Here is a 23,249-nt window from a genome sequence, read left to right as displayed (position 1 = left end):
ATCTTAAAGTAACTTACTCAAGTAGTTTTTCAGTAAAACAAAATGTCGCTACAGTAGCAATATTCTTACTTATGTGTCAGTGCCAAATTGAACTGGGGCTTCAGGAGAGACTCATGGTGCTGTCCAGCCTGCAGTCATGCTGACCGCGATTATTCACCCCGAGGTGGCATTTGACCTTTAGTAGCGGAAACTCCCCCAAGACGCTTTCCTGCTTTGCCGAATAAGGTCAGATGTTTGGCCTTTTCCGGAGTGCAGAGATAAGAATTATGTCAACATGAAACTGGAATGCCAGACGGACGCAGGAAGTTGGTAAGCACTCTGAGGTCAATTTGATCCTAATAGGAAACTCCTGTTGGTCCAGCCCTTCCATGTATATGTGGGAGGACGTCCATCGTGCATATATTTCCTATAAATATGAGACTGAAGCATACAGAACGTTGACTGTTCAGTTCTGTTCATAGTGTCTCTTTTTAAAGAGACAAAAGCACAATGTCATACAATGACACTGTTTGGCAAATGTTTGGTGACTCCTCACCTTCTTTGGCATTTTTTTTAAATAATGTTTGATTGACTGTTATTTTAATTGAATCTTTTATTTTATCTCCATTTTATTAGATTACTTGTCTACATCATTTGAGCATGACAGCTGTCCTTTATGATGAATGAATCCAAAGAAATGCTCAAAAACCACTTGGAATAAAATCTATTTACATTAACTACACAGAAAGTACATTTTTGCCCCCTCTTGTAAATTTACTATTTTGGAGATGCTTGTTTTCTTTGGACAGCAACAACATGTGCAAAGGTTCTGTTAATATAAAAAAGGTGTTTGCTAGTACTTTAAGTAGATTTTTGCACTGCTTAGCCTAATAGTCATTTAAATGACTGTTTCTGGTATAAAATGTAGGTCTTGCACTGCCAAAAATCCAGACATTTTTGAGGTAAGCAAAGGACATTAGACAATACATGTCTGCATACATACACAGTTCAAAGATTATGGAAAACAAGAATTTTGTCTTTTAAATAATATGATGGATTCTGCTTAATATGACCAAGACCATGAACTGACAAAGTAAAAAAATGTCAGTTTTGATTTTAGGTTGCAAGCCAGCAAAGAAATCATGCTTGTTTATTAAACATTTTGTAATGCTACACTCTTAAAGAGCCTGAAAGGGTTTCTTGTGCGTGACCCTAAAATAACTATTTTTGTTTCCCTAAAGGACCTTTCAATGGATGGTTCTTTAGAGATGTGTTTTTGTAAATGACATGTTTGAGTCTGAAGAACCTTTTTAAAGTTGAAAGAACCCCCATATAATACAAGGGTTCTAGGAAGAAACCTTAAATTCTTATAGACATAATTTATATTATAATTTATTATATGTGAAGGTAAAAATCTATTCCTTATTACTCTTTCCAAATGTCCAGATTAAAATATTAGCACTTAAAAATACTTAAGTGCTATTAAAGCTTGATACTTAACTGCAGTTTTATTTTTTAATTTTTTAAATTAAATCTAAATTTTCAAATTTTTTTAAATTGAAAATAGTAGCGTCACTGAGTCAGGAGGACAAAAAAACACTAAAATATGTTGTCCTGAAATAATAATTTAAAATTCAGGTATCAGGTTGGATTTGGCGTTTTTTGGACCACATTATATGTCTTTGAGTATTAACACACAGACCCTAAAAGAAGGTCTGGCTCAATGTTTAGGTCTCAAATGCAAAACCAACATTATATTGTTGAAGATATGACATTAACTATAGTAAATTATTTACTTACATCCTCAGAAGACATGTCCTTCACTCTTTCACACACATCAACACGCATCAGATTAATTTGCTCAGGCAAGAGGGTCCCCAGAACATCTAACGCTACAAAGTGTCCTTCTTCACATTATAACAATTACACGTTTCCACCAGAGAGGTCCCCAAATCCCCAAATCTTACGTAGTGTAGATCTAAAGATGCAGGTCTCAGCTTACTGAAAAAAGACGTTAATAAAAATATATTTGATAATCGCTTGACAATTTGTCATTACATCAAAGATGACTGTCCTCAGTTGTATGTGCATTGTCTTCTTTGGTGCTGACAAAAACTCAAACAGGAATAAACCAAACTAAACTCAAGAAGAATATGTAGAATATAAGCAAGACTGATTTTGTTGGATTTTATGTTACATTGAAACAAAAGCTTTCACCACTGAAGCCCTGTTATTTTAATGCTGGTAAGTTTTTAGAGCTTGTGCAAAATCCTGTAAATTCGCAATAAGATCATGTTGAACTTCCAGACCTTTGGAGAGTGATATACAGTACTGTGCAAAACATTTAGGCACCAGAGAAAATTAGAAAAAGTATTTATCTGAGCAGCAAGCATTTTTTAGCTCAGAAAACACTACTATTACAGTAAATACAAATAACATTAATACAATCTATAGTAATTTTATATATGTCAGTGTGTTTGTATTCATTTGCAAACCTCTCCAGATGGTTGCCCAGGAATAATTTTAGTTATCAACCAAAACCTGGTTTAATCAGTGTTTCATTATGTTAAATGCAGTGTGGTGGTGATGGAACTGAACAAATTCAGCTGAGGGCGTTCAAGAGAAATCTGGAACCAAACTCTGTTCTTTAAACTGGCTCACAAGATATCTACTTTTTTGAAAATACAAAATGCCTATTACATGTTGCTGTATTATTGTTTAATTTGCTTTTCTTCTAATGGCATATGGTTTACAACCAAACACATCCTTATTGCCAAGATAAATGGCTTTAAATAATGTGTTTAGGTGCGGAAGACTTTTGCACACTGTATGTGAGATTTGTTTTAGGTGTGGTTTTGTAGATCCTGTAGCAGTATAGAAAAAAAACTCGTGTGGTCTTGCACTGGGCGTTAATGTCAGGTGTGATAAAGCACTTGTGTACATTCCACTGTTGAGAGTTATGATGACAGCTGACACCAACTCAGCTGTTGGAGGCAATAGGATGCTGATGTAATATTAGCCCCTGATCCCTGGCGTAACGTTTGTGTTTGTCCAGAGCATCCAAGTCAAAACACCATTGAAGACAATGGTCTTCTCCCAGACACGGTCAACACTCACTCACTCTCTCTCTTTCTCAGCATCTGTCCTTCCTCTCTCCCCCTTCTCTTTTTTTCTGACGGCAGTGGACTCTCCTGGGGTGTTCTCTCCTCCCTTTCAGCTGGCGTGGTGTGAACCCTGACATATCTTTCTCTTTTCTTTTCTCTCTCTCTCTCCTTCTCCCCTTCCATTCTTCTGGATTATCAGGCGATCTGCGAGGGGCGAAAGAAAACATGACAGGTCTCACAGCTGCGACAACACACAGGCCCCCACCCTCTGAGAAAACACCCTGCTGATTTGTGAGTGTGTGTATGTGTGTGTTTGATTCCAAGTTCCTTCTGTAAAGCAGCCTCTGCCCTGCGTTACTCTCCTGACTGCCACTTATTCTATAAGCACAAAAGTAGTATATGTAAAATGTTGTGAGATTATCAGTGCCCATGCAACAGAACAAGGTCAGTGATAAAGCCTGCATAAAACTGACTGATCTATCTGAAATTACTTGTTTACAGTACTACAACTACAGCTTAATTTGGTCACAATGGCATTTGATCTAGTCATTTAGATTTTGTTTTGTTTTTTATTTTTATTTTTTTTCACATAGCTGGCTCAATGCTCAAGCACAAAGCCCCAGTTTAACATATTGTGGAAAAATCGTACATGAAATGTGGCCTGTGCAAAAGTTTTTTTTCTGACTCACCTGTTGCTCTCTTGCTCAGTTTTAAGCACACATCGCTTTTATGAAGTTAGAACATAAACATAAGAACATAAATTGCACTACTGTAGGCTAGCTGACTAACTAAGCTAGCTGGCCAGCTTTACTGCATGCCATCATTTACTACATGCATACTGTTTATTATGTGCATGCAGTGTATGACATACATACTTTAAATTGTTATTTTAGACCAACCACATGATAAATGGTGGGGCAGAGAGACAGGGAAGAGTTTGTTTATATCTGAATAGATGTGGTTGTGCTGTATTCAATTTTAGTTTACATTTACTTCTGGCCTGACAATCCAGGACAGCAAGAAATCTGCCAGTCCTCCTGAAGGACAGTGCGGGCCAGGTATTAGTATAGCCTAGATTGGATGACATCAGAACGAACTAGCTTGGCAGGGGGACCACCATGATCACCAAGCATTTCCATAGCTTTTCAGAATTGTTTTTCTGTGTTGATTCACAGATTTTATTTAACAGGCCACACTCTAATTATGAAACAAGAAGAATTAAGAGAAATACCTGACTGTAAATTGTAAATTAACAGTCTCAGTCTTGTCTTGGTCTCATCATCAACATAATTTTCACTCGATCTTGTCTCGGTCTTGTGGTAAGGTGGACTTGGACATTGCTCTTGAGGCCAGCTAAGTGCAATACTTCTACCTCAGCTCATCATGTGCTGATTTTTTTCCATCTTTATTAAATAGTAACAGTACCTTCTAACAGAATAAATTTGTCTTCATGATCAAATAAAATCTGCCAGTTCCATGATGTCTTAATTAGTTATTTTTTGTTTGTTGATGTTTATTGGTGTCTAAATTCAAACTTCCCCTAAGGACAGGCAAAAAGGACTAAGACTATATAATATAATAGTTATCAGATTTTAGGCTATAAAGTTATATTTTTTAATGTTATAATTTACACAATATATTAAAACATTAAGTCACGAGAGGCCCAGCGTTACTATGATTTTATCATGCAGAAGGGTGATCTTAAAAATAAGCCTTAAATGGCTTATTGCTTTTATAAAACATAAAATATGATGAAATACACACACACACACATTTTATAAGTCACTTATCCTTCTGGGTCGTTGAGGGGAAGCTGGAACCTATCCCAGGCAGTCAATGGGCGGAAGGCAGGAAACAACTTGGACAGGTCATTGCAGGGCAGACAGACGAACAGCTACATTCACACCTAGGGGCAATTTACCGTGTCCAATTAGCCTGACTGCATGTCTTTGGACTGCGGGAGAAAACCGGAGCAAACACGGGGAGAACATGCAAACTCCAAACAGAAAAGACCCTGGCTGCCCAGCCGGGAATCAATCCCAGACCCTTTTTGCCAAGAGGCAACAGTGCTACCCACTGCACCACAGTGCCGTCCTTCTCAGAAAATAATTTGTTATTAATGATAATCAACATTAACAGGTATTCCACCAAGACCTGTAGTTCCTTTAGCATGTGGTATCGTTGCCAGGCAACCATGGACCACTGAATGAGGAGAAGAACGTTCAGTTGCCCATCACTGTATACTGCGGTCATTTCATGAACTTTTTAACTTTTTGTCATGTAACAGCGAACACATCATACCATAACATAGCACTGTTTAATGCAAAAACCTTCAATTATAAACACTTTTTGGTCACCAAATTAACATCGCAAGTCTTCTTCTGCCAAGCCTTCGATGCCCCTCTTTCCACATCATCTTAAATGGCCCCCTGCTCCCTACATAGTGCACTATGTAGGAATTTAAACACGGGCATTTGAAGTGTGTAAGCCATTCAAGTGGCATTTTTTTAGACTTTTATAATGCCATTTTACAGTAAATCATATTGTAAGTGCTTTAATTCAAGCCTAATGTTGCAGTTTAGCATGTTTGCTATCTTTTAGAATGTTAGCCAGCTGACCAGCCCAGTTCTAATTAAGAAAATAAGTTATCAGCCCCTCAGTTTAAACAGAAACAGGTTGTTACTTCATCAGTACACTCAGTGGTCCGTGCAGGCTGAATTAGAGTCAATGATAATTCCTTTAACAGCACAAAGATTTTTCATGCCGTGGGGCAGTAATACAGAATTCAGTTGATGTGAGGTGGTCGGTGTGCTTATGTCATGGATTTTACAATGGCTTTAAATGCAGCTCAGCCAATAAGATTTTAGGACCAGAACTATCCATTTTATAATACAAAATACATTATGTATAAATATATAATATGTCTAATAAATTAAAATGAATATACAATTCTGAAAAAATCTCAGCCACTCCTGATCTCAATCTTGACTCGGACTCGCCTTAAGACTATGACTAAATAATATATCGGCAGCCTAAGGGGTTAAAGTTCTTTTCAACATCTCTGCCTCAGGCTCAATCAGAAGTAAAAGCAGCTTGTTTGTTTGCGCCTTGTTCATTCGGGGAATGTTCTCTCAAGTGCACTGATAGCTGCCGTTTTGTCTGTGATTATGTGCCTCATTTTTAAGGCCTTGAGAGATTTTTATGGTGCGTTCTTGATTGGATGGGTGGCATATTTATGGTGACAGCAGAGTACGAAGCCCTTGGCAGAGGTGCCTGAGGGTGGGAAAGGAGATCATATGTGTGTCCTGTGATTGCTGGGGAGGGGTGAAGGGGGGCTTTGTTCACACTGTAACAGTTAGACGACAGCCGCCCAAAAAATTAAGTAAATATAATTGATCCACAAAATGGGTAAGATCAGGACAGCGATGGAAGGGTTTTTGTATTAACATATATATTATTCTATTTTTTCAATTCTTTATTTGTTAATCCATAAAACAAATTTGTTCCAATCCTGTTAACTTTGTGTTTTGCAGCATCAAATTGTAACTGATCCTAATGTTTTGCAATTTGTTGTATGCACTGAAAAAACTACTGTGTCTTCTGATTTCCACTTAAATGAAATACACTTGCCAGTATATATATATATATATATATATATATATATATATATATATATATATATATATTTTATATTTTGGAGAAATTTCCGCAATCTAACCCATCCTAACAGGGAAACACCACATACACACTAGTGAACACACACACTAGGGGGCAGTGAGCACACTTGGCTGGAGCAGTGGGCAGCCCTATCCGCAGCACCTGAGGAGCAGTTGGGGGTCAGGTGCCTCGCTCACCTCAGTCACATACTGTCGGCTCAGGGGTGCCCTTTGGGGAGTTATAGTTACAATTACATTCTATCAGCCACCCTGCCATCCATTAGTGGAAAAAGGCTGATTCACACGTTTTAGCACAACACACAAAAACATGCTACTACAGTGCTAGGATCACTGCTCAGCTAAGAATCATCCACCACACAAATAATATCTGCTCAACGGTGGTCCCATGGTGGTCCTTTCCATTGATGGACAAAGGTAGAGAGTGGCTGATAAATTGTACAGCAACAGGTGGACTGCAGTCAGAAATTGTTAACCTACAAAGTGCACCTATACAGTAGGTGTTTCTAATAAAATGGCCAATAAGTGTAGGTGTAAGTGTACCTGGCACCAATAAACTGAATTAAACTGAACAGTGGGGAAACCTCAGGGTCTTCTGTACCTTTAGAGAAGACTTATTGGTTTCTTTGAAATTAAAACTGTCTCTTTTAGTATATTTTTATTTGACATAATCATTATGCCTGTTGTGTTTAAACTCAGCAAGTATTATAGTAATTTAATTGTTATGTTTTGTTCAGAAACCAAAAAAATAATCCAATGAAGATTTTTTTCTCTAGGGTATATAAGGCTATCTTCAGACTGCAAATCAGATTTGTTTCTCAAATTACATCTTTTGTGATCAGATCGGATTTGTGTGTACAGACATCACCAACCTTGATGTGTTTGTGATGTTGCAGTGGTCATGATCTCTGGAACACCCCTTCTTCCAGGCTGCAAAATATTGCTTGGAAAATTGACTTGTTCCAGTAGGTTTCTTCCAGATTTGCTTGTACGAAAGCCTCCCACTCAAAGTGCAAGCAAATTTATATAAAATATATAAAATTTATTTCTGCATCTGTCTACAGGCTGTTGTTCTTTTCCATAGAGCATACGAGTAGAAATTCTCCAGCACAAGCATGAATCTCTGGCACTCTTCTTGAAACCACTTGACATTGTCATTGTTGCATTGCGAGTGACGCAAAAGACACTTTGAAATCAGATTTGAGTGGTCAGAGCATCCAGGCTGAGACGCATTTCAAACCACCTCCAAATGTGCTTTGAATCTGATTAGCAAAAATCAGACTTCATGTGTTTTTTGCTGTCCAGACTATCAAATGTCAATCTGGATACCATCTGCATATGCCAAAAATCGGATTTGGGCTAGCAGTCTGAACAAGGCCTAAGTAGATACAGCCATGCTAGCTCAACCATTGGTTATAAATTCAGGAGATGAAGTGAAAGCCTAACATGTCAGATTAACCACTAACGTAATCAGGAACTGACAGTAGAATCAACCAATTCTGTAAGAAAACATCACTCTAGGCCTTCTGAAAGTCCTAGATATGTCACTGACTGTGAGTATGAGTGGTAGACTGCTCAATGCATTTCAGTCAGTTGTTAGAAGCAGAAAACAGCGGCAGCGGATATGTCACTGACTGTGAGCATGAGTGGTAGACAGCTCAATGCATTTCAGTCAGTTGTTAGAAGCAGAAAACAGCAGCAGCTCTAGGCAGATGTCACTGTAAAACTGTTACATACAAAGAAAAGTATATATAAATATATCTGTTACAGGCTTCAATTAAAGCATGGAAAGTCGCTTACAAGCTTCAAATATCTGCATGAAATCTAGTCCTTAATAATAACACAGGGGTGCTATCTGAGATTAGCATTACTGTGGAGACGCTTTTCTGAGTTTTTACAGTCCAAACTGATGGCCCATCTCTAATAGTCATGTTGTTAATATGAAAATGACATACAGATTTCAAGTAATGACTTTTGTCAATGTGCTATGGTTATATAAATCAATGCTTAACATCTTAATAATGCAAATGTTGCAAAAGTCCCTCTCTCCCCACCCAGCTGCTGACCGGTGAAAGCCCGGTGAGAAGATGCTAAGGCCAGAGGTCAGGGTCGGTGGTTTCTTAGAGAGGAGTTGGGTGTGCGGGGTTAACTGCAGATCCAGCACATGGGAGGCTGATCCAGCTGAGAAGACTTTTGACTGGGGCGTGACCCAAAGAGACACAGACAAATCCCTCCACCATGATGTCAGCGCCATCGCTTATGCAAGCCAGCTGTTTGCTCTTATGGGCTATAGGACCCTTTCACAGCAACAGAGTATTTTTATATGTGTCTGTTTGTGTGTGTAGGAGAGGGAAAGCCAGAGAGCGAGAGAGAGAGAGGGAAGAGAGACAGAGAGAGACAGAAAGACAGGGGGGGGGCAGTTGTTGAAGGAGGGACAGAGAGGAGGACAAGCATTGAGAGAAAGAGAGTTAGAGAGAAAGAGAGAGATTGAGAGAGAGAAATGGGATTGAGAAGAAGGGCAATTGAGAGTGAGAGAGGGAAGAGAGAAATAAAGATAGACAGAGGGAGAGGTAAAGTGAGAAAGGGATTTAGAGAGAGATACATATGAAAAGTGTAGAGAGGGTTTGAGAGAGAGACATACAGGGAATGAAAAAGGGAGGGAAATAGAGAAACAGGGATTAAGAGGGAGTAGGGAACAAGAAAGATAGAAATAAATAAAGATAAAAAGAGGAGATTGGGAAAGAATGGTTGATAGAAAAAGAGAGATAGAAAGATAAAAAGAGAAAGATGGATTGTGAGAGAAAAGATTAAGAGAGAGAGCTATAACCAGGGATAGACATAGATAGATAGATAGATAGAGAGAGAGAGAGAGAGAGAGACAGAGAGCCTGTGGATAATCTCAAACAATATTCCCTCAGATAAACAGCTTCTTCCGCCAGTTGGTGAAGAAAAACAAATATTACGAGCTGGAAGAAAATGAAATACATGTACTTTCCAAAACTTTATTCATATCTCAAACTTACATCAAAAACAAAGTCATCAGCTTAATACAATTCTAGTACACAGACCCCCCTCCCCAGCCTGACTGAACAATGAAATGTTCAGATGGGGCATGAGTAAACAAACCATGTGAAAAAAAAAAATGCAAAAGAAAGTATGTAACATGCTCATGCATGTGTGATCACTTTCTTTTCCAGAAATGGGCTGATTTGAAGAGAAAACCAGATGATAGATTATGGCTGCCAAGCTAAGAGACTCTATTACCTTTACAGTACTGTGCCTATTGCTGTGGTAGTCTATGTACACATAAACAGTTGCACTGAAAAAAGTAATACATTTGAACGTACTTCAGACATCATGAAAAATGTGTAAAATGTACACATTTGAATCTAGCAAATTCAACCCATCACTTCTTTCAGTGCAGTTTTTATCCTATTCAAGTTTTGCTTTGGCTGATGGCTGATCTACAAATGTAAGAATGAATGGAAGAAATGCATTAAAACGACAAGACTAGGACGAGTTTCAAGATAACCGCTATATCTAAACAACTATGCAAATTACACAGATATTACAAAAGAGCATAATACTGGTTTACAAAGATAAAGCAAATACATGTTTCCAAATTGTCTCTCGGTCCATTGAAAAGGAGACCTTTTAAGTGTCACCTCTCAGCACTGGTTGTTGTATAGGATTTGGCAGTTTTTGGAGTTTTCTGGTGGTTTGCGGTGACGAAAAGGAGTTCTTTGTTGTTCACCGAGGTCCAGCACCATGTAAGACCTTAACTCCAAGTCATCACGTTGTCATTTAAACAAAAACTTGTACATGACTATCTTCTAGCCCGAGCATATTGTTCACATGCATACTTACAGCAATGCACTCAAAATATCACTCCAACTAATACACACGCAACAACCTTTCAACATGGATGCATTCAAACACATGCACACTTCGGGTGTAAATCGCACAGTGATTCGATTTGATCACGATTCTTTATACTAGAAAAAAAAAATGCAAAAATGCAGAGCAATGACACTAAGATTTCTTTCTTAAAGCTGCACTACGCAAGTTTTTTGTTCAAATTGAAAGAAGTAGCATTACTGAGTCAGGAGGAAATAAAAACTCTGTAAAGCCTGACATATTTGAAAAGTCAGAGCCGTCAGGTCAGCTTTTGCAGGAGTTTTTTGGACCACGTCATGCGTCTTTAGGTATTAATGTCACACGCAGAGGAAGGCTTAAGGTTTAGGTCTCAAATTAAAATCAGCATTATACCGATGTGATGACAATAGTAGATCATTCACTTACATCCTCAGAAGACGTCCTTCAGCAAGTTTACTACATAATGCTTTTCCACAAGTTGCGTGCAATTGCACATTTCAACCAGAAAGGTCTCCAAATTCACAAATCTTACATGGGGTGCATTTAAAACAAAGAAGTCTGATGAACAATATCTAATGAGTTTATTCCAGTTTCCTCTGCAAACCTATCCACCTGAGTTGAGTCAAATGTATATATGTACTTTTACTGTAAATGCATTATTAGATGAAATTAGATAGATTTCATGCAATTTTTGAACACCAACAGGAAATTCCTTGCAACTTCTTGTCACATCAATAGCTGCATTTAGCACATATAGTATAACCTACATGCCCTGCATTAAATTATCTAATTATGTAATTTGTTGGCTTTGTAGTAAGGCAGGGGTAGTAAGGCATATGAGACCCTGTGTAGGTAGGACCACCCCACTGTATAGATAACAGTCCTTGGGCAAGACTCCTAACACTGCCTTCAAAAAGTTTTGACTTGTACTTCTTACTGCAATATAGATTGTTATGGTAGCTCAACTAAATATTAATTTTAGTTCTGACTACAGAATAACTAACTTTTTATGCAAGCTGAACATTTTTACAGTGTGGTAAATAATGCAGGTAAATTTACACTAAACTTTTTGGGATTTTTACATCTGAAAATTGCCTAAACTTTTTCTTTGGCCAAATAAATTAGCTCACACTTGGTAATAGCATTCCACAATCGATGATCGCTTTCAAATCGATACATTTTCACACCCTGATACACCCATATGGAGGTAAACACTCACACACACATACAAAAGCAAACGTAAAGCCCATATCATCATTTTGAGCATTTCTTCATCATGTAATTTAGAATGACCAGAGGAACGATGTGTTCTCGGACAGGGAGCCATGTGGAAGGTTTCAGAGAGAAGCTGTGAAGCTTTGAGACACGAGCAGGGATAAACCCAGGCCAACCCTGACTGCAGTCATGGGAGCCATCAATGAATCACGTGGAAGGTCCTCCACCCAGGCCAGTATTTAACATCAGCTCAGAGGGCCACACCTCTCACGTTCTTCACATTATAAAGGACCATCATTTCATTATATAATACCAAAATTACTAGCACCATCATTACTTGATCAGCATATTACCACAAACTTACACGTCCTTTACATGGCATTTAACAATTGGAAATATGCAAAAAAGATTTGGTTGTCGCCTTGATTCAATCCTATGAACCTACCAAAATATCAGCATTACCATCGTCATCATCATCATTATCATCATCATCGTTGCCTGGACAACTTAACACCATAAAGTCTGAGTCATGTTTACAGTTGAGAATTTTGATTGGCTTTATCTTACAAACTATTTTTAAACTACATATCAGAACCATCATCACCATCCTCTTTACAAATTAGCTTGGCCCCCAGTGTTTGCTAATCGTATTGATAAAAATAAAGGAAAATACGGGAGATGGAGCATTGGCTGTGGTAGTCCCCTGGTGTCCTTTGTAGGCCAGGGTCCACAGAACAGGGTTTAGGTTTAGGGGGGCTGGGATGATGGGCTTTAACCCAGGGCCTGCAGTACTGAACAGCTCTCACAGCTCAGTGTCTGCCGTCTTGGTGGCGGAGTGACCGTTCGTAGCTGCAGGGGGATTCTGGGTCTTCACAGCTTCTGGGGACTCTCCATTCAGGCTAGGCTTCTCCTGGGGCTCTGGGGGGTTCAGAGGGGCCACAGATACCAAAGTGTTGCCCTGGTTCTCTTCATCAGGCATCATGGACTCCTCAGCCTAAGGGAAACAGGCATAAAAAGAACTTGGTAAATATAACATTTGTTCCTTGCCAGGTATCCGTTACAAGTGATACAAGTCATTTTGGAGGAAGAGCACTTTTCAAACCAAATCAGCATTTTTAAGTCTTAGAAGTTTTTGTAATTTTATTCTAATTATTTCTCAGCTGTAAATCATTTCAACTTCTGTTAAAAGTGCATATTCTAACAGTTTGGGCCCCAAACTTGGAACACTGTTCCTCTTCTATGTGCCTGTTTTCTATCCAATAATAATTGAACACTCCTGAATCTCTTCCAGCTTACTTTCATAATCATGTAAATGCTGCAGCTTAGTAACTCTGTATTTATTTATTTATTGATTTTTAGTTTTATTCTCAGTTTTACTTAGTATTTTGCTTTGGTTTCATATTGTGTTTTTGCAGTTTAGTTTCCGTATGTATGGACTGTATGGACTGAAGAGTGAAATAAATGTTTGGAAATGTTAGCGATGCTTATATACTATATCAAACTCTTTTATTAGAAAAAGGAGATGGGCCCATTAAAGTAATATAATCTTTTGGAGTTAGTATTTTTAAAGTATGATTAAATTAATCTATTAAAAGCATTTTAAATTAAAGTTAAATCAAATCTGTACAAGATTTCTTTTTTAAAGGAAAAATGAAAACTGCACTGATGTATCACACAAAATGATACTGGTAATTTAACTGCCTGCCAAAATTATGTACCTGTGTATATTTCGCAAGTTGCCTGTGCAGTGAAAAAAAACAAACAAACAAACAAAAAACAAAACTAACAACCAGCAGAATATCATTTGCCAATAAAAGGGTGCAAAAGAGCACAAGGTGGCAAAGGGCAGACTATTTTCCATTTTGGAAAAGCAAAGCAGTACAGAGCATTCCACTCCCTCATTGTGTTTTGAGTGTTTTTGCATTTAGTTCTGATGTCCACAGTCCAGATTTAGCTGCTTTTGGAAATATAGCAAGATATAGGACAGAGCAGAAGACAACCTAATCCTTTTGATGTTTGTTATTATTTGCTGAGACACAATTGGCTGGTCGGTTTGGTTGTTGCTATGCCAACCATAACAGAGATTGGTGGAATGAGTTGTCACATTTTCATGATCTGAAAAACTGTGTTTAGTGTGAAAAGGTGTTTTTTATTATAGTCTTGCTAGTCCTGCCATATTTTTATAACATATCTGTAATCTGCCTTTTACATGTAACTGCATTGGAATACAGTTACTTTTTTGTGTCTAGATTACATAACAATTTTACATAATTTCTGTTATTATTGTATTATTATTATATTATGATTTGAAGTTAACATCATAATTGTGGGTACGATTCATTGTGTAACTATGTTACGTAAAAATGAATTATGTAAATGATGTATCTGCATTTCAGTAGTACAACACGATGACAGTAGTAGACCTCTAAGGGTTAATATGAAGCAAACACTGCTATTCATTTTCAGTGCTTGTTTTAAATGCCACATGGCTCTATTTATCAATACAGATGGAGCTCCACAATTGGCAGCCAAAGTTAAGGGCTTTGCAGCTTTTTATCAGAACTTTATTGCTTGACGTCAAAGAGAGAAAAAACAGCTGCGCTGATTTGGCATGGAGATGAAACAAATAATATTTCACTCTCTTAATGCTCAAGTTCGGGAAATTAGATAGGGGTGTGTGCTGTGCGACCACTTCTGATATGGAGCCAGTTGCTTCCCACATCACAAGCCTGGCAACAATTCTCCAGCGAACACATCATCAGACTGCCCTTCGCATCTGCACCAAATGCACTACAAATGTATTGCTTTGCAATAACATTTGCAGTTGGAATGAGTGTGCAGTTTTGGAATGGGGATTTGACTGAGGACGCTTGGTGGGGCAGACTGAAATTTTATGGCAGTGACCACCTGCTGACTTAGCAACAGTAAATATCTAAAGCAGCGGTCACCAACTCTGCTCCTGGAGATCTACTTTCCAGCTCCAGTCACAATCTAACACACCTCATCTAACTACACAGATGCTCTGGATAAGAGGTTTGGAAGTGAACTCTTCAGGTTGATCTCCAGGAGAGCTGTTCAACCAACATTTAACTAAAAACCTATTAAGTACTATTTAACTTATTTTTCCATTAGCATAAAACACTCACTCTCCTAATCATAATCTCAATTGAACATCTTACCCCTGGTCCATGCTAGCCCTAACACTATTAAAGCAATAGCTCAACTCAAATAACTCAAAATAATATGGGATTTGCATTAATATCATGTTGTGTTAGCATCAAGCTTACGGTGCCAACCGTTTATATTCCCAGTGAATTTTGCAGTGAATCCTTCAGTAAATACTTAAATTTGAACCACTTAAATTTATGAGAGGATAAAGCTAGCATTTTAGCTATATGCTGTGTTGATCAGCCTAGTTCTAGCTGTGAAGAACAAAATCAGGTTCTTGCTAGCGGTATATTTAATACAGCTTCAGGTCATTTATATCATACACTCTGATGCTCGGTCCTGTCTATCCACATGCTCAGTGGTACACTGTAAAAAATTCCATAACTTTTTACCTCAAAAAAGTAAATAATCTGCTTGACTTATATTTCTGAGTTTGTTGAACTTCAAATAATACGTTAACAATGTAAATGTAAAACAAGTTATTGTTCTGTTAATTTTAGCAACTCAATGAACTCAAAAGTTAGTGTACATAGTGTACATATGAGCAACATAACTGTGCGTTAAAATAGAATTCAGTTGTTATAAGAAAGTGATAAATATGTGCAAACTGGGCAACTTAAGTCATAAGATGAGGAATGTCCAATAGGAATGTTCCTTAGCTCTTCTCCTAGTGGACATGCTTGTTTTTTTTTGGCCTTATAAGGCTAACCAAGGAATTCTGCTTTGTGAAATATCCCCCAGAAGCAGGAACTGAAGGAGGAATCCAGGAGCGAGGGAAAATAAATGAGAATCACAAAAAACAAAAAGGTATCAAACATACAATGCATAACAAGGTACACATACCAAACAGGAAACAAGACACGGCTGGAGCAAATGACAAGTGGGAGGTGAAACAAACACATCAGGTGAGGAGCATAATATGAGGGCTGAGAACGGAGGGGCAAAGGAACCAAAACAGAGACACATGGCAGGGAAACCAGAATGGAAGCAGCCAAGAGGGGTGGAGACAAAGGGGAGGAAATGAAAAACCAAACTAACAAGCATATGGTAAACATATAAGTTAACAAACAGGAAGGGAACAAAACAAAAGAAAAGGAGACTGCAGGAATGTTACAAATGCCTTCAAACACTGCTCAGACATTTAGATTTTAGGGCTGCTATCTAATTTGTAATAACAACTTTATTTAACTGTATTTATAGATATGCTATTATAGGGAACCTTTAAAATAAGGTGTGAATAAGAGGCAAATAATCAGCTGCACAATTGGAGGAAGGAGGAGTGAAATGTCAAAAGGAAAAGTGATGTGTTTATCATTGCAGTCAGAACAGGACCTTGTTGTCTTCTTGTTTTAACCCCCATTTTTGGAGGAGAAGGGACAAAGCATTTTTAACTTTCAGCGTAAGTTAATGTAAGAAGATATTAGTCTTAGTGTTTCTGGATCATTTCTGTTGGTCCATTCATCATGAAATGTAATAACAGTGTAAATGGCAGCTGGGATTTTCAAATTCTGTAAATACACACACGCAGAAAAAAAAAACTAAAAAGTAACAAAAATGAAGATACAAGGTTTTGTTCCAACAGTGATGTTATATGTACTTTTGTTCAATTAACTAAAATGTTGAAAAATACACCCTTTACCTGTAGGTGTATTATTCAGATATTACTTTGGTAACCTTAAGTAACCAACATAAACTATTGAATAACTAGTATGACCCTAATATGTACGGGAGAGCAGGACCCAACCTATGTATATATACACAGTGTACAGCAGACCAGATGAGCTTTCCAAAATAAAGGCATAAAAAGAACAGTGAAAAGTTCAGTCTGTGCCTTCAACATGTGGTGGTAGTATGAGGGAGACTGACTGATACAGAACTCTGAGAACTTGGGCTGAGGTTCTGGGCAGCTTCTGCATGGAACTAGAAAGCTGGACATACACAAACCCTGAGAGGGAGATGGGAATTCTTAGGGTGTAACACTAGAAGGAGGAGGGGTTTCAAGTCAAGTCAAGCCAGGTCAAGTTAAGTTAAGTCAAGTTCAGTCAAGTTAAGTGGTCTTTATTGTCATTCCTCAATATAACTTATAAACATTGGAATGAACTATTCTTCACTCCCCATGGAGCAACTCACAACAGTAGCACATTACACAAGACTACAAAGAGTGCAGATAGATGACAGCATGAAACAAGTGTAGAATATACAATAAATACACCAGACAAATAAATATACAGAACAAGAAATAACAATAAATACCAGGCAGGCCGTTTCCTCTTGGCAAATTTCTGTTTTCCCAGAACTCCATTCGATTTGAAATATATTTTACTTATATTGTTTTGATGAACCCCTGCATAAGAACTTGATGAAGATGAACTATTTTGATTTTATATGAAGATATGGACTTATTGTTTACTTTGGGATGCTTAGTTGTAACATTGTGTTAAAACTAACCCTGCCGTGAGGAGGTCGTCCTTTAGCCTGGCTCACTCTCACTATGAGTTAAAACAGTGCTATGTTACAGGCACCAAGAGGGCAATAAAATATTATAGGTGTGAATTCTGTGAAGTATAAAAATGTATATCCTTAGTTTGTGTTGTGCTCTTCCCTTTGTTCCACATTCAAGTTTTTGCAGGTGAACTTATGCACTGTTAGGCGTGTGTATGTTTCATAAGAGTGAAGAAGACATTGTGTGTGTTCCCTCACCAGTTTCATGCCCTTTGCGTTGGAGTGACGGTTCTTCCACAAGTATCCTCCTACCAGCCCAGCACCCAATGCTAAGCCAGCCACCAGCACGGACACAAACACAGCAGGTGACTGTATCTTTGGCTTCTGATTGCTCTGTTGCTCGGCTGAGGCTGTTACCACTCCCAGCTGCACACAAGCAAGACAAACGATTCAGTTATGGATCTGACTTCATCGTATCAGGAGGACTCCACCACATCAAGAAACATTAGTAACAGTTCTGTGGTTGTTGCCTCACAAACTTGCAGTTCACTCAATTCTTCTTTTTTTAATTATGGAAAAACAATATCCCATATGGAAAAACGATATCCTAAAGAGATCAGGGGAATGATCTAATGCTGGATTCATGGACACAGAGAAAGCCTGCACCCTTAACAAAAAGTGTTCTATGTCATACCAAAAAAAGTTTTATGACTTGTAACAATAGCTGAACCCTTTTTTTGGTGCTATAACCTTTCTGTAAAATGTTTCCTTAAAGAACCATATCACCACTTTTTAAAAAACCTAAGTATCTCCAAAATGGCAACTTTACAAGAGAAGGCAAAAAAAGTTTTTAACTGTTAATGCAATGCAAAAGATATTATGAGAAGTAATTCTGGACTATTTCTATTGGTAGTCATCATGTAAAGGACAGCAGCTGTGTTCAAATAATGCAGTAAAATAAAAATCATGCTTGTATTTAATTCTGCAAATATTACACTGCTACCCTTGTTTCATCATTAAGTTTTGAATGGAAACAAAATAGTGAAATTCTTGCCATGTCCAGCAGAAATTTGGCCAATCAGGAATTGTCTTCCTCTGCGGTATCTTAGCAAGCTGTGTTTTTGGTTAGGACTTCAAGAGCTGAAGAAGTCCTAATGCATTAGATCATCATCATTATTATGAAGTAATGAATGAATCAACCACATACCAATCATATATGATTTATAGTAGGCAGGACCAATTTCTTGAGAAAATGTAATACGACACTGACTGTATATGTGAGCGGCAGCCTAATCACCCATATGGAAACAATATATGGACATGTGTTTTTAAATATTTGAAATAAACTTTGCGTACATTGCAGTCCATGCTGAAATACATTCCAAACACTAAAATGTATTTCAGATTATATTGCCATATTAACCAAATGTATTTTATACTGCACATATAAATGTAAAATAAAAAACAAGTGTATGTAAATGTATTTGTCAAATTCATTTGACAATGTGTGAAAATAGCCAAAATACTTGTATAATGCACTGTTTGCACTACTTTTCATTTGTTTCATTTCCTAATATTTACAATTAAGAGACTGGAATACAAATTCAGGTATAATTTGGTATTCCATGCAGTAAAGTGCATTAGACAAATATTTTTGGCTGTTTTCATAAATTTTAAAACAATTGTACTTTAAAATATATTTGGTTAGTATGACAATATAATTCTGAAATTGTAGTGTTTGGAATGTATTTCGGCATAGATCGCTATGTATTTGAAATGTATTTCAAATACACAAAAATACATGTTTGTATATTTTTATCCATATGGGATCACCCAGCTTAAAAGCCTAAACTGGAATATCGTCAGTAATTTTAGGATTTTTCACCCCGAGCTTGATCACGTTTGTTCTAATAGCAGGAGGTGGTTATCAATGCATATATCAGCACATACTCCTTTAATGTCAGCAGATTTATAAGTATATCTTCTGTTCAGAGACAGAGCTGCAGGTAGGCTGTTGGCTACATAACCCACATTATATTCTCTTCATAGTCTTTTTAACTCTTTTTAACGTCAAGCACAGGCCCACCTAAAACATGTGCAATGGAGAATAAATTCTGAGGAGAAACACAGAGAGCACGGTTATCCAAACATTGGAGTGTGTGCGCACGTGTGTATGTATGTGGAAGTGTGTGGGTGTGTGTGTGTGTGTGTGTGTGTGTGTGTGTGTGTGTGTCTGTGTGTGTGTAAGTTGAGTCCTAAGATGACTTCCAACTGAGAGAGCAACAGAGGGAGAGGGAGAACGTTATAGGGAGTGGTAGGAAGAGAAAGGGATAAAATAGGGAGGGAGCGTGTAACAGGCTTGTGGCAGGTGCCCTGACGTCAGTAGTGGGCCCTGGGGTGGAGGAGGGTCAGTCTCTGAGAATCCTCACCCTGGTGCCTGCATGCGTCGGGCTCATCTGTCTAACATTGCTTGATATTATATTGGAACAAGGTTTACAGGACTGGCCATATAATCTCGGACACTATCTGTTTCAGCACTTATTGGTCTTCTTCTCTCATGTTTCTGTAGTTTTGACTTTGAACTGCGATCAAAATGGAACATTTGATGTCAAGCTTGTAACAATAGCAAAACCCTTTTATTAAAGGTTCTATATAGTACCATGTAAAGCACATTCTCCATTAATCTGAAGAACCCTTTCATGATGCAAAGAACCTGTAAATCATGCAAAGGGTTCTTTGAGTGTTCATAGTTCATAATTCAGAACCATTTTCTTTGCCAAAGAACCCTTGAAAAAACATCTTTTTTAAATGTTTAGGAGTCTATGCTGTGGATTTAAAGCGAAAGACCAATACATATAAAAGAAAGACTGAGGAAAATAAAATAGTACACTGCAAAAATGGATATCTCAGCCAGTGAAAACATCTTAGAATGAGTCAATATATGTAATATTTCATTTTATAGGATTATTGTAAGAACATAATAAGATTATTTAAACTACTCAAAGACATTTTTACTTTATTAAGTGATTTTATCTACAAACTTAATTCCAAAAAAGCTGAGACAGTATAATCAATGTAAATTAAAAGCAAACAGCAATGATTTGCATCATTTTTGACTTGTATTCATTTCAATACAGTACAAAGACAAGACACTTAATCTTTCAACTAATTAACTTTTATATGCTTATTCGAAATTTGATGCCTGCAACAGGGCCATGTTTACCACTGTGTTACATTATATTTCCTTCTGAACTGAACAACGTTCAGTATTCATTTGGTAATTGAGGACACCAATTGTAGTTGCGAAAGCTGTCGTATATTTCACTTCATAATGTGCCGCACGTTTTTGATGGGACACAGGTCAGGACAGCAGGATGGCCTGTCTAGCACCTGCACTCACTTACTTCAAAGCCATGCTTTTGTAACTCATGCAGGATGTGGCTTGGCACTGTCTTGCTGAAACTAACAGGGACCTTTTTGAAAAAGACGTCATCTAGATGGCACCATATGTTGCTCTAAACTATGGATGTACCCCTCAGCATTAACGGTGCCTTCACAAATGTTCAGCCCAATCATGATAGCATTGTCTGTTACCTATGCAACTATTTTCCTGTGGAAAGTCCCAAAACAGGTGTTTTTGAACCTTCCACAAATTTCACAGTCTTACATTGCCTCTCCCCCAACTTAGTTGTGTCGGAGGCATTCAATTTGGAATTAGTATTTATTTAAAAAAGAAATGTATTGATAAGGTAATATATTAAATATGAATATATTAAATGTCTTCTTTGTGCTGTTTTCAATTAAATGCCTATGAAACACTGATTAGAAATCACTGCTTATCACTGCTGTGTTCAAGTCATGTCTGAAAAAAAAGGAAAAAATATCTTCTAGTGGAACAACACACTCACTAAAAAATTTCCTTAAAACATGCAGCAATCTAGAAATAGGTTAAATAATCTTATAATATTCTTACACTAATCCTAAAATGTGAAATATTAGATGTATTGACTAGATTTAAAATTTGCTGTGATATCATTTTTTGCACTGTATTCATTTGGAGCATAAAAATACATGTTATTCCAATCATAATATTATGTACTCACATCTGCTTTGATACCAGCAAGCCTATCAGCAATTCCATTGACATCTCCTGTAGGAAGAGACAAGTTTGAGCTCACAAGATTGAGTTATTCATTTGGATCTCATCCAAAAATAAATGAAATGAAAATACCTGTAACATTTGATCCAGTTACAATCACATTTTTGGAGTTTTCCTCCTGGAAGATTTCAAAGTTGCAGTTCAATTCGGGGCATAATTGCCTCATTTGGGCCTCTATTTTGCTCCTTGTGGCATCCTATGCAGGACACAGAAAACAAATTATGTAATGATGGGGTAATGCATATATATATATATATATATATATATATATATATATATATATATATATATATATATACATATATATATATATTTGTATAGCATTTTCACAACAGTCATCATCATATATTTTTTATTTTCACGCTACTACACATGAAAAAAATCTTATTTTTCACTCAACTAACAGGGTAAAAGTGGGCTAACAAAGTATGCAGAGAAACAGATGGACTACAGTCTGTAATTGTAGAACTACAAAGTGTACCTATATAGTAAGTGGAACTGATAAAATGGACAATGAGTGTAAAAACAAGGAGGTGGTCATAATGTTATGCCTGATCGGTGTATTTATGAAGAAGCTAAAAATCTATAGCTGGACAGGTACAACTTTAAGCATAAAAAAAGAGGAAATACGCATTTAAACTCTGTTTTTCATGTCTGCAGTGACAACAGAATATGCAGCCAATGTTCATCAGAATAATCTTTCAATAATTTACAGGGAATTACATTTTTTTTTTATTTTCTTCATAATTCAGTGGTTGAGATGTAAACAAAGTAATTCTGAGTGGTCTGATTTGAAAGAGTGCATTGTACAGAAACATACTGACTCAGATTTGAGCTTATATGTATGTTGATAATGGTAAAATCTAAAAAAAAGTTTTTGGCCAAAACCTGATCTCTGAACTATTGTAAAACAATGTCTCAGGTACCCAGCATTGTATCCTTAACAATTTTATTTAATATTATCCTGTGAGGGAACTTTAATTGGCATTGAACACTTCAAAGATCTGGTTCCTTTCACCAATGTTGTGTACAATTCTGACTTTTTTCTCTATAATGGAGCGTTTCACATCAAACTGCTCTGAATTACATTATTTTCATTTTTAAATATTTAATTATTCTGAAATTTTATCAATGTTTTGACAAGGGAATTTCTCTTTAAGTTTATTTAAAAGTGAGTACTTCCGTATTTTAACTCAAGTAGAAATATAAATAAGACCTTTATTTAAGCAATATTTTACCATGGGGGTTTAGAGGTTTCAGTATTGGAGCACTAGTAACAAAGACTCAACTGGCTAGTGTTCAACGGGAACAATGACTAAAGTAACATCTGCATTTGGATTTATAGGCAAGTCCAAGACCTATGTTCTTTGAGCCCCACTGAACCTGATTAAAATGGTTTTGGAAGTACTGAGCACTACTTTTTCTGTCACATCTGAAAAACTATAGTATAAGAAAGTGGAAGTCTTGTTTCATGAGCCAGCAGCAGGGCTGCTTTACTTCAGGAGGGTTTTATGAGCCACTCTGCCTTGTTTCTAACCATTTTGGGTTGCTAAGAGTTTTGGAGCTGGGGTTTATTGAGGCAGTTTAGAAAGGACATCATATTCTCTCGTTCTATCACCCTGTCTGTCATTC

At 37.1% G+C, this 23,249-nt stretch overlaps 1 protein-coding gene across 1 annotated transcript in view; it reads right to left on the bottom strand.

The window, feature by feature from the left end:
• Positions 1–9,739: 9,739 nt before the first annotated feature.
• The window catches only part of si:dkey-261h17.1, a 39,329-nt gene continuing 25,819 nt past the window's right edge, over positions 9,740–23,249 (bottom strand). Inside the window, exons 5-8 of the mRNA XM_036591298.1 lie at positions 21,690–21,813; positions 21,562–21,608; positions 17,717–17,884; positions 9,740–12,842 (exon numbers count right to left, since the gene is read on the bottom strand). Of these exons, the coding sequence (XP_036447191.1) occupies positions 12,651–12,842; positions 17,717–17,884; positions 21,562–21,608; positions 21,690–21,813 (531 nt within the window). The 3' untranslated portion in view covers positions 9,740–12,650. The remainder of the gene's footprint in view (positions 12,843–17,716; positions 17,885–21,561; positions 21,609–21,689; positions 21,814–23,249) is intronic.

This window comes from Colossoma macropomum, unplaced genomic scaffold (assembly GCF_904425465.1).
Source record: "Colossoma macropomum unplaced genomic scaffold, Colossoma_macropomum, whole genome shotgun sequence".
NCBI classification, from domain to species: domain Eukaryota; kingdom Metazoa; phylum Chordata; class Actinopteri; order Characiformes; family Serrasalmidae; genus Colossoma; species Colossoma macropomum.
Note: the sequence above shows the minus strand (reverse complement) of the source record. Positions and strands in the feature narration are given on the sequence as shown.